Raw genomic sequence first — 12,510 nt, forward strand, 5'->3', positions numbered from 1 at the left:
TTCCACTGCCTTTCTTAGCTAGGGCTATATTTTAACATTAGAACATTATTCTGTGTATTGTGTTTCATGTGGCAACATTGAAATTCCGTATTTTGTTATCTAGGTCTATACTTTTCCCTTTTATGCCTCAAACAAGATACCCCGGCCAGGACTAAGTTGGGGAGTTTGAGGGGCCAAGATGAGGAACATGAGATCAGGATCATGCAGAAATCTAAAGGAAACACCAGCTCTCCGACATTGCAACCTGGGCCAGAAACCACCAGTGACCTCTGCTAACTTTATCCTTTCTTCCAGGTGGAAAGGGGAAAATGTGGCCACCACTGAAGTTGCTGATACAGTTGGACTGGTTGATTTTGTCCAAGAAGTAAATGTTTATGGAGTGCATGTGCCAGGTATATACAAGATATGATCTGTACCTAAACCCATAGAGTAACTGAACATAATTTTAGCCTCAAGGCGAAGTTTGTCATTGCTTTCTCCTGCCATCCAGAGTTAAACAGTTCTTTCAGCTGCCAGGGAGTAAGGAGCTTATGTCTGGCTTATGTTCCACTATAAAAGCCAACTCAGTGCATCTGAACATGGCCTTCTCTTCATTTCAGCTCCCAGCCATTCTTGGGCTCTCAGGCAAACAAAGTCTCAAATATGGGAGCTCCATGCCACATTTGGCACACCTCGAGAAAAGTCGTGTCATGCTTAAGAGCTGGGAAATGATGTCCTAGCCTCTGAACTAGGAGGCACAAAGAAGAGCCAGTGCAGTTGCTAGAAGAAAAAGCTGGGGAAAAGTGGATTTTGTACAGCCTCTTCTTTTTAAGATTTCTAAGCCCAGTTCACCACACTAAGTTTCAGAATCATCACACAAGAATGTTGTCACCGCAGCTTCATCTGCAGATCCACTTCTGCCAGCAGAGTCAGGAGGGCCAGTGTCTGACCTTGAATCCTGGCTTCAACATCTGCTGGCTGTTTGACTGCAGGCAAATCACTAAAATTAAGGATAATGCCAGCCCTGCAGTTAAGCTTGTCAAGAGAACAAATTCATTTTAATTACATCAACGCTAAGCATATATTTATCAAATATATATATAAGGGTTGTTGTGACAATAAATCACATTAACAATAGACATCAGAGAGGATTCCAGCCTCCAAATTACTGTCCAAATATAAGGCATTAGGGGTATTATTATTCCCCCACAACTCATATTTGGGATTCCCACACATATTCAAAGTAGAAATCTAAAAGTCCCTTTTTCCCAAGCTCTGACACTTCTACATGGCCTTGTGCTTGTTATTTTTTAAAGAATATTCAAGGCCGAGCATGGTGGCTCACTCCTGTAATCCCAGCACTTTGGGAGGCCGAGACGGGCAGATCATGAGGTCAGGAGATCGAGAGTATACTGGCCAATATGGTGAAACCCCATCTCTACTAAAAATACAAAAATTAGCTGGGTGTGGTGGCACGTGCCTATAGTCCCAGCTACTCGGGAGGCTGAGGCAGGAGGATCGCTTGAACCAGGGAGTCGGAGGTTGCAGTGAGCCGAGATCGTGCCATTGCACTCCAGCCTGGGCAACAGAGCAAGACTCTGTCTCACACACACACAAAAAAAATTAAGTCCGGACACGGTGGCTCACACCTGTAATCCCAGCACTTTGGGAGGCCAAGGCGGATGGATCACTTGAGGTCAGGAGCTTGAGACCAGCCTGGCCAACATGGCAAAACTTAGTCTCTACTAAAAATACAAACATTAGCCAGGGATGGTGGCTCCCATCTGTAATCCCAGCTACTTGGGAGGCTGAGGCAGGAGAATCACTTGAACCCGGGAGATGGAGGCTGCAGTGAGCCAAGATCTCACCACTGCACTCCAGCCTGGGTGACAGAGTGAGGCTCCATCTCAAAAAAACAAAAAGAATATTCACGAATATCTCTTGCTTGTTCCTCCCCAAATCTGGGACAATGACACGAGGGGAAATATGGCCACATCTTGATGTGAGAGGGGACAGAATGGAAGGGGGTGTGAATACTCCCGTTGGAGAACTCCCCAGGCCTTATGCTGAGTTGACACAAGGGTCTAAGTTGTGGTTGTCAGCCACTGTGCCACCCTACGCTCTTGCAGACCCTTCCTCAAATGTTGTGTAAACATCTAAATGCTTGATTTTAAAAAGAAGAATCATACAAAAGAGTATGTGTGAGGTGAGAGAATCTAGAAGATGAAACAGAAGGATCTAGCCTAGTGTTCCTCAAAGTGGGTCCCCAGATCAGCAGTGTCAGCATCACCCAGGAGTCTGTTACAAGTGTAATTTCTCAGGCCCACCCCGAACTACCAAGTCAAAAATCTCTGGGGTGGGGCCAGGAAACTGTGCTGGCACAAACACCCCAGAGATTATTAAAAACATTGGAAGTCTGATTTAGGGGGTGATGAAAATACACTAGAACTAGATCCTGGTAATGATAGTACAACATTGTAAGTGTGTAAAATACCACTGAATTGTACGCTTTTTTTTTTTTTTTTGAGACGGAGTTTCGCTCTCGTTGCCCAGGCTGGAGTGCAATGGCGCGATCTCGGCTCACTGTAACCTCTGCCTCCCATGTTCAAGCGGCAATTCTCCTGCCTCAGCCTCCTGAGTAGCTGGGATTACAGGCATGCACGACCACGCCCGGCTAATTTTGTATTTTTAGTAAAGATGGGGTTTCACCATGTTGGTCAGGCTGCTCTCAAACTCCTAACCTCGGGTGATCCACACCCCGACCTTGGCCTCCCAAAGTGCTGGGATTACAGGCGTGAGCCACCGTGCCTAGCAAATTGTACACTTTAAAATGAGTTGGAATGATAAATTTTATGTTATGTGTTTATCACAATTTAAAAAAAACACACACACTGAAGTCTGAGAAGCACTAAAGCCCAGTGGTTCCAAAAATTTGGCCAATCATCAGAACCATCTGGGAAATTTTTTAAAGCCTGGATCTAATGGACCAGAAGCTCTGGAGTATGGGACTCAGAATCTGCATGTCTTTTTTTTAATTCCCAAGTGAATCTAATGATCAGTGAGTTCTGGGAGCCACTGAAACAGAACAAATGGAAGGAGATTGACAGTCTTACAGTGTTGGCAGACAGTCAGATAGGATGAGGAGCAGGTGTGTTCTGTGCTGCTCCAGTGATCAGAACTAAAACCAATGGATTAAAATGACCAGGGAGCCAGTTTTAGCCTGAGAACTCCCCTGTAACCAAAGGAACCATCAATAGAATGGGCTTGTCTCCCAGGATAGGAAATGCCCCCACCAACTAGGGCATGTAAAGAGAGGCTGGATGTCCACCTGGGATCCTGGGAGAACTCTTGCAGCAGTGAAAGATTAGAGATAAATTCTAAAGTCCCTCCCAACTTTCAGATTCTGTGATTCCCAGTGCCACAACTGCTGCTGTCTGCCCCCCATCCACAGAGGCCAGTCCCATTCCAGACTAGAAATGCAGCAGTACTGTCTGAAGAAAGGCATCATTCCACTATGGGTGATTCTGCACAAGGCAGTCACACATCTCGGCTTTGGAACAGGAGAGAATTTCCAGGTTTGGGTCTGGAGTGGAGTTCACTTTTTCTAGGTGTCACACCTGAACTGCCCAACTACTCTGTAGAACTTTCTGCAATGATGGAAATGTTCCATATCTGCACTGTCCAGTATGATAGCCAATAGCCACCATGTCACTATGGAACACTTGAAATGTGGCTAGTGCAACTAAGGAACTGAATTTTTCATAATATTTAATTATAATTGATTTTAGTTTTAATAGCCACAAATAACCAGTGGGTGTCATATTAGACAGTGCAGCTCTAGAGAACCCTTGGCCAAAATTGACCTTTACAATTAGCCCAGAGCTCCTATAGGCTGGAACCATTCCCCCCGAAGCTGAACTAGTCCCAAACCACCCTCCGAGAGTTGGGGCAGAGGCCTGAGACCTGACAGGCCCATTTGCCCGTAGGTCCAGCGTCGCTACTACCAGAGCAAGAAGCAAGGAGACGGTGAATGCGGAGGATTTCTGTTGCATGAGCCTTAATTCTAAAAGGAGCTTATTGGAGACACTTGAGATTTCTAAGACAGCTGCTAGGGACCCTAAACTAAGAGGATCTGGTGCCACTGCCTCTCTCCCTCAGACAAGAAGCAAACCAAATGAGGGGGCATCTTTTTTTCCTTTTGCTGTTTGCCTTCTTTAGAGCTATAGGTAAACACACAATCACCATAGGAGAGATTTTGAAAGCTGGGGCCCAGGTAACCAAGGGAGGCTCCTGTCTCCTCTCTGATTACAGCTGAGTAGTTTAGGGAAGTGGAACTGGACTCCCGCTGGGTCTGCTGGATCAGGTAGAAGATACATTAATACCTAATTACCACTGTCCTCACAAGAAGGCAGTGGTAATTGTTGGAAACTTCTCTGGGCTAAATTCCCTGATGTAGGATCTGTTCTCTCTGTGGAGAGCACATCCTCTTGGGACTAATGGGCCTTAATGGGAGGGCACAAAACAGCTCCTCCCTGTGCCTGCCTTCACCTCCTGTCCCACATCCTCTCCAAAATGCAGACAAGAAAAGCCATTAGAACCTTGATTAGATAAGTAGGTCTCCAAGGTGGTATTTGTGCCCAGAAGTGCAACAAACCTGATGTTGCAACCTGAAGAACAACCCAAGCTCAGTAAGTCATGCATGGAGGTGGAGCAAGGACTTTCACTGGAGTCTAAAGTAACTTCTTGTAGCCACCAGTCCAACCTACTCCCTACTAAGATGTGTTTGTATAGGCTGCTAGAAAGAAGGATGATGGTTATAAGCACGGGATCTGGAGCCAGGCTGCCTGAATTCAATTCCGTACCCTGCCTAGTATTTGCTGTCTGACCTTGAATAAGTCTCTTAATGTCTGTAAGCCTCAGTTTCTTCATCTGTAAAATGGAAATAATATCTATATCTCTTCAGAAGGTTGTTGTGAGGATTGAGATCATCAATACAACACACTTAATATAGGGCCTGGAATATAATAAAGATTCAACCAACTGTTACTATTGCTATTAGTATTAGTACAATCACTTTACAGTATCTTCGACATGTATTTTTAATAAAAATTCCAGCTATCCAAATGAAACCCATGCTATAAATGTTGTCTGAGCCCACAGTTCTTTGAACTAATAAAGCATCATAAATAGCCATAACACATCTAATTTTTTCTCACTTTATTTCTAGATCATGAGGGTCGCATTGGCATGGCCTCCATCAAAATGAAAGAAAACCATGAATTTGATGGAAAGAAACTCTTTCAGCACATTGCTGATTACCTACCTAGTTATGCAAGGCCCCGGTTTCTAAGAATACAGGTGAGATCTCTTATTATCCAGTTCAATGATCTGCCCTCTTGGAGATTCCTACCTCTTAGGGAACAACTCGCCTTCTCCCAGGATGACTACATTTGCCAAGTTTTCACCGCACTTTCCAGGAAGCTCAGAAAAGTGTCATAGACCAATAAGGAAGTGGTAATATCAGGCTGGGTGCGGTGGCTCATGCCTGTAATCCCAGCACTTTGGGAGGCCGAGGTGGGAAGATTGCTTGAGCTCAGGAGTTTGAGACCAGCCTAGGCAACATAGTGAGACTTCATGTCTATTAAAAATGAAAATTTTTTAAAAAGGCCGAACGTGGTGGCTCATGCCTATAATCCTAACACTTTGGGAGACGGAGGTGGGTGGATCACCTGAGGTCGGGGGTTCGAGATCAGCCTGGCTAACATGGTGAAACCAGGTCTCTACTAAATAGACAAAATTAGCTGGGCGTGGTATTGCATGCCTGTAGCCCCAGCTACTCGGGAGGCTGGGACAGGAGAATCGCTTGAACCTAGGAGGAGGAGGTTGCAGTGAGCTGGGATCACGCCACTGCACTCCAGCCTGAGCAATGGAGTAAGACTCCATCTCCAAAAAAAAAAAAAAAAAATTAGCCAGGCATGGTGATGTGCACTTGTAGTCTCATCTATGTGGGAGGCTGAGGCAGGAGGATTAGTTGAGCCTGGCAAATCAAGGCTGCAGTGAGGTATGATTGCACCACTGTACTCCAGCCTGGGCATCAGAGCAAGGCCCAGTCTAAAAAAATATATATCAGAAAACAGCTAGAAGAAATCCAATCCTAATCCCTTTCTCCTTACAATGACAGGCCAGTTCGTTCAGCAAGAGTCTTAGCACATAACTCACAAAGTCTGTTTGGTGAGTCCTGACAGATAGCGCAAATAGAAATGCTCTGACCCTGTTTGTTGTTTCCAGTTTTAAAGAATACAGAAATCCACAGAAGTTCTACACCTTTCTATGGTGTGAAATTTAATTGGACATTAGCCAGCTGGAATTGCCTAAGACTTAACTATCACCGCTAGGAGGATTTTTTTTCTTCCTCCAACATTAACCCTTTGGTTGGTTTAATACTCTCACTTTTAGACTTTGAGCTCTGTGATTCTGTAGCTGAAGACTTGACAAAGGAGGTCTTAAGATTCCAGATATTGTGTGTATAGGATTATTCCTGTTGATGTTCATAGGGCACCAACATTTGCTTTGCAACCAGATGGTAAACAGGCATGAAAATGAAATATCCTCAGATATTTTGATTAACACATAATTGAAGGAAAAATCAGTCTTCAATCTAATAGACAAGCAGACTGAGAAAACAGAGTTGTCTGTAAATGATGCCTCCTTCTACTCCCACCATGAGTCAGGATATCCTAGCGGTACCTGAAGCCTTACCAAGAAATAGGCACCACCCCTCTGCTCAGAAATCTATGCACAGGTATCTCATCCTTGGCAGGTCCTCCCTCCCCACAGGTGATCCTAAAGCTTTAAGGGAATAAAAAATACCTCACAAAGGGCTCCCTAATGGAGATCCTGCAAACAGAATGTATGGGTATCATATAAAACTTTCACTTCGCTAGAAAATGTAAAGAGTGGATGTTACTTGCCCCTACCACAAAAATGATATCTATTTGAAGTAATCCATTTGCTAACTAGCTAAACTATTCCACGACGTATATGTACTTCAGCACATCATATTGTACATGAGAAAAACACACAATTATATCTGTCCATTTAAAAATAAATTAAAATGGAAAACTTTAACTTTCACTTCCCAGCTCTCACATGAGCCAGGGATGCTAATGATTTGCTAGATCCCCATGCCCCACCCCTACCCCTTGCTCTGCATCCTAATCTATTGCAAAATGCAACCAAAATGTGGATTATTTGATGTTTTCAGGACACCATTGAGATCACTGGAACTTTTAAACACCGCAAAATGACCCTGGTGGAGGAGGGCTTTAACCCTGCTGTCATCAAAGATGCCTTGTATTTCTTGGACGACACAGCAAAAATGTATGTGCCTATGACTGAGGACATCTATAATGCCATAAGTGCTAAAACCCTGAAACTCTGAATATTCCCAGGAGGATAACTGAACATTTCCAGAAAGAAACTGAATGGACAGCCACTTGATATAATCCAACTTTAATTTGATTGAAGAGTGTGAGGTGCAGTTTTGTAGGAAATTATGCATACCAGTAAAGGGAGACTTTTTAAAATAACAGTTGAGTCTTTGCAAGTAAAGATTTAGAGATTATTATTTTTCAGTGTGCACCTACTGTTTGTATTTGCAAACTGAGCTTGTTGGAGGGAAGGCATTATTTTTTAAAATACTTAGTAAATTAAATGAACACCAACATGTGAGATGGCACTGTCTCTGTGTTCTTTCCTCACTTTACTCTAAATACAAAGCCTGTGTCAATTACTCCAAAGCCTGAAGTCCTCACTGTTAACTTTTCATAGGTGTCCCATTCATAAGAGTAAAGACGTTCTAGGTAAAAATGGCTGGGAACGGGGCGGGGTGGGGTGAGGGATGGTAGGGTAAGGAGGCTAGATCAGCAGTGGCCAACACAATGGAAATCTACTCCAATGTGAGGAGGCCAACTTTCCCTACCCAGAGGCATCCTGTCCACTGTGTATAGGTAGCATTATCCAACAGGTAATAATGCCATCTATAGTCCTTACAGGAGCCTAATTCTATGGCATCAGAGTTCTGTACACAAAAGGTGTTCAGGCTGGGCTCAGTGGCTCACGCCTATAATTCTAGCACTTTGGGAGGCCGAGGCAGGTGGGTCACGAGGTCAGGAGTTCAAGACCAGCCTAGCCAAGATGGTGAAACCCCATCTCTACTAAAAAAATACAAAATTAGCCAGGCGCAGTGGCAGGCGCCTGTAATCCCAGCTACTCGGGAGGCCGAGGCAGGACAATCGCTTGAACCCGGGCGGCAGAGGTTGCAGTGAGCCAAGATCACATCACTGCACTCTAGCCTGGGTGACAGAGTGAGATGCCGTCTTAAAAAACAAACAAACAAACAAACAAAAGGTGTTCAATACATTTTAGCTACTTTAGGGGTTGCAAACTCAAGTGTCTTCAGAATTCACATAGGTAATGTGGATGAGAAAAGCAGGTCACAAATGAATGTGGTAAACTTGGGGATGGCCACTAAGCTTCAGTCAGCTAAATACAGGTCAAGTATTGCTGGAATTTTTTAATTATTCAGAAAACAGAAATCCATCAGAACTTATTAACATTAGTGTCACTAAAGTTGATCTACAACCCCCCCCCCACACACACACACACTCTCTCACAACTACTAAGTTTGACTGGCTTTTTAAAAAGAAAACAAATCCAGATATATATGTGAATCTCCCAATTTTTGAAATCTGAAGTCTCAAAATTTTTAAAACTTCTATGCATCCCAAACAAAATGTGTGTCTGGGCCAGATAAGTCCCAGCTGTCCAGTTAGCACCCGAGTCCCACTTACATGTGCCCCTACTCCTCAGATGGCAACTGGTTTCACTCGAAAGCCAGTCTCCTGCCCACGGACCCTTTTCAAAGACTGGAGGAGCTTTATGGTGGCACGGGAGGCTTTGGGAAATTCTGAGGAGCTCTTTCACATAAGCCCTTTCTCCTTAGACCCAGCTGCCCCCCTTCCTGGGTTTAATTGCTTTACCTCTGCATGTATGAGCTGCAACAGAATTCCAGGAGCAGGTCATGGGTAAAAGCATTCAAGATGACATGTACCTTACCTAGAGCTTGTCCTAGGCATGGGAGCATCATGGTCATTGAGTTCACATCCAGAAAGCATGGCCCAAGTTTACCACAGCCTCTCTAGAAGTTTCTGTCATGGAGTTTCCTTCCCTAGAGGACATCTTCAGATGACCAGGAGCTGGTAATGCGTGCTAATTCTCCCCCAGTTTAGTCCCCATAAAGCCCCAGGCAAACATTTCTAGGACTTCTCAATGATATATGATGAGAGGTGTTGCCACCCCCAGCCCCAACAGAGTACTAGAAATATTTTTTTTAACTCTCTCCACTCTTTTGGGTGACTTTAAGAAGAATCATGACCAAAATCCTTGCCCCCACTCATTATACCTAACAATAAACATTTCCTGAGTGCTTAATATACACTGAGGACTTGAGGAGGGTCTAAAGAAAACTCTAGATAGGCTGCACCTTTGTGAATTTTGCCAGTAATTAGAATGATTATTGTTTGTGGGTCAGCACTTGGGAATTTTTGCAAAATTCTCTCTGCCTTTGAGTTACAGGAGAATGTGAACCTAAGTAGTGGGAGATAGGACAGCCTTTGAGTATCACATTGTGCAATTGTGTTACCTGGAATCTTGTCAAAGGAGAAGCAGGTTGTCAGCAGGGGTCATGTTAGAGCAGTGGCTGCATTCTGTGTCACAAGGGGTATCTTTTTGGGTAAGAGGTCAGCATTTACACTGTTGGCCAGAATATTCGTGTTATATTAACCAGAGCCTGCTTGCCCTGATCTCATTTGACCCATGTTTTAGACCTTCCAGTCAGAAACTCAGAGACCCAAGTCCTCACATCCACACCCTGCCCAGCTCTGCCTCCCAGCCTGATGGTTTCCTCAGTCTCCCACTTCCCCATACCTCCCTGAATCTGGCCAGGTAACACAGCTCCATTGAGATAAATAGAGACACCCCCACAATGTCCTCAGCCCCTAGGTTTGCATGTATGTAAACAATTTTAAGCCATCACCTGTGAGAGATAATACCTTAAAGACTGATTTTTCTCTTTGAAAAGGGTAAGAAATTGTGCCCAAGAAATATCTGCACAAGTCATTCTCATTTGAAAATATAAGTGAATTTAAAAAAATAAGCTGATATCCATGTAAATTATCCAACAGGGCTTTGATTTCAAATGTATTGTTTGGAAACCTGTAATCAGTGCATAGATGGGATGCTATAGGCACCAAAATAATTTGGGGATAAAAGTAGGAAATGTCAGCCACTGAAATGGATGCTAATGAGAATCAGTATTAAAATGGGTAAAGTTAGCCAGGCATGGTGGGGTGTGCCTATAATCCCAGCTACTCGGGAGACTGAGGCAGGAGGATCACTTGAGCCCAGGAGTTTGAGTCCAGCCTGGGCAACATGGTGAGATCGCATCTCCAAAAAAAAAAAAAAGATAGGTTTACCTGACTGCAGTCACTCAACCTAAGAGATAATTTGCTAAATGTGTCGTTCATTCATACATCCACCCTACAAGCACTTAGCGGGTGCCTGCTACGCACCAAGAAATGTTCTCAGCACAAGAGTGCTGAGTCCCATCCCCCCAAACTAGAATTGGAGTTTGCATTTCTAACAAATGCCCAGGTGAGGCTAATGCTGTGGGACGGGGGCCACATTTGGGGAATCACTGACATCCTGAGTTATACAACATGTGCACTTACTTAGTGGGTAACTCAGTTCCTCAGAGCCAGGTCATCCCTTACTAACTGAGGCTCAGCTCTTAGCTCAAGTGGCTCAAAGTGCAGTCCCCAGGAAAGGCCCAGCATCAAGAAGCACCTTGTCATCACAAGCCTGCAATTGCTCTTGGAAATTTACATCAATTAGAGATTATATCTGCTTGCTAGATACATACACATATATTGTGATTTGCTATAGCAAACGAAAAGCAATCCTAGAGAGTAGCTAGTCAAACCTCTTTACTTGATAAATGAAAAAAACTGAGGCCTGAGGTTAAGTGACATGACTAAAGTCACACAGCTAATTGGCATCACTAAGCTCTCACCTAGTACTTGCAGGAAGAGAGTACCGTCATAGACCAGTAGTTCTGAGTGTGGTCCCTGAGCCAGCAGCATCAGCAGCACGTGGGAACTTGCTGGACCAACAAATTCTTGGACCCTGAAAAATTCTAGACCTACTGAATCAGAAACACAGAGGGTAGGCCCAGACAGCTGTGTTTTGACAAGCCAAAGCCCTCCTGGTGTTACTGATGTGGACTCAGTTTGACAATCACTGGCTTAGAGCAGTGCACAAGCTTTACTGTGCATGAGAATCACTTGGGGACACCAGTGCTTTGAGTGCTTGGAGTGCAGGGAGTGCTTGGGGCACACACACTGCTTTGAGTAGCATGTCAATCTAAAGCAGTGGTTCCCAGATGTCCCTGCACATTAGAATCATCTGGGGAGCCGTCAAAAATCCCAAAGCCCAGGCCCATGCCATACCAATTAGATCAAGGATTCTGGGAGTGAGAACCAAGCATCAGTATTTTTTTCAGGACCTCCAAGTGATTCCAGTATGCAGCAAAGCTCAGGGATCACTAGTAGAGAACAAGCGGCTAGTTTTCAGCTTTTGGCCAGGTGCAGTGGCTCACACCTATAATCACAGCATTTTGGGAAGCCAAGACAGGAGGCGCTCTTGAGCACAGGAGTTCACAATCAGCCTAGGCAACATAGGGAGACCCTGTCTCTACAAAAAAATTTTAAAAATTAGCCAGGCCAGTCATGGTGGCTCACGCCTGTAATCCCAACACTTTGGGAGGCCAAGGCAGGAGGATCACCTGAGCCCAGGAGTTCCAGACCAGCCTGGGCAACACAGGGAGACCCTGTCTCTATAAAAAGTTATAAGAATTAGCCAGGCATAGTGGTGTGCACCTGTAGTCCCAGCTACTCGTGGGACTGAGGTGGAAAGACAGCTTGAGCCTCAGAGGCTGAGGCTGCAGTGAGCTGTGTTCACACCACTGCACTCACAGAATGAGACCCCATCTCAAAAATAAATAGCTACTTGGGAGGCTGAAGCAGGAGGATTGCTCAAGCCCAGGAAGTCGAGGCTGCAGTAAGCCATGATTGTGCCTCTGCACTCCAGCCTGGGAAAGAGAGAAAGCACTAGTCTCAAAAAAAAAAAAAAAAAAAAGCTTTAAACTCTTAACAAAGATTCTTTTCTCGACCAAACTCTAGCTAAGCTCCTCTGAGCCCCCTTCTCGACTAGGCCTCAACCTTTGCTTATAAAGACTTGAACAAACACTAACACAGTTTCTCACAGCTCAAGGCCACATCCCTAAGATGATCCTAGCTCACCTTAAAGTGCCTGCTTAAGACAACTCAAAGCTGCCGAAAGAATTAACTGTTTGTTCCAGCGAACCCCTGAACACAGGGCCCTGACTCCCAGTCTCTGTGGGAGGGTAAGAGT

The 12,510-nt window shown here is 44.5% G+C and overlaps 1 protein-coding gene across 2 annotated transcripts in view; it reads left to right on the forward strand.

The window, feature by feature from the left end:
* The window catches only part of SLC27A2 (solute carrier family 27 member 2), a 53,922-nt gene extending 46,212 nt beyond the window's left edge, over positions 1-7,710 (forward strand). For both annotated transcript variants that reach the window (XM_510394.7, XM_001168068.6), the window contains 3 exons: positions 295-392; positions 5,207-5,337; positions 7,244-7,710. In XM_510394.7, the coding sequence (XP_510394.2) occupies positions 295-392; positions 5,207-5,337; positions 7,244-7,420 (406 nt within the window). In that variant the 3' untranslated portion in view covers positions 7,421-7,710. The remainder of the gene's footprint in view (positions 1-294; positions 393-5,206; positions 5,338-7,243) is intronic.
* The last annotated feature ends 4,800 nt before the right edge of the window (positions 7,711-12,510 follow it).

This window comes from Pan troglodytes, chromosome 16 (genome assembly GCF_028858775.2).
Source record: "Pan troglodytes isolate AG18354 chromosome 16, NHGRI_mPanTro3-v2.0_pri, whole genome shotgun sequence".
Lineage (NCBI taxonomy): Eukaryota > Metazoa > Chordata > Mammalia > Primates > Hominidae > Pan > Pan troglodytes.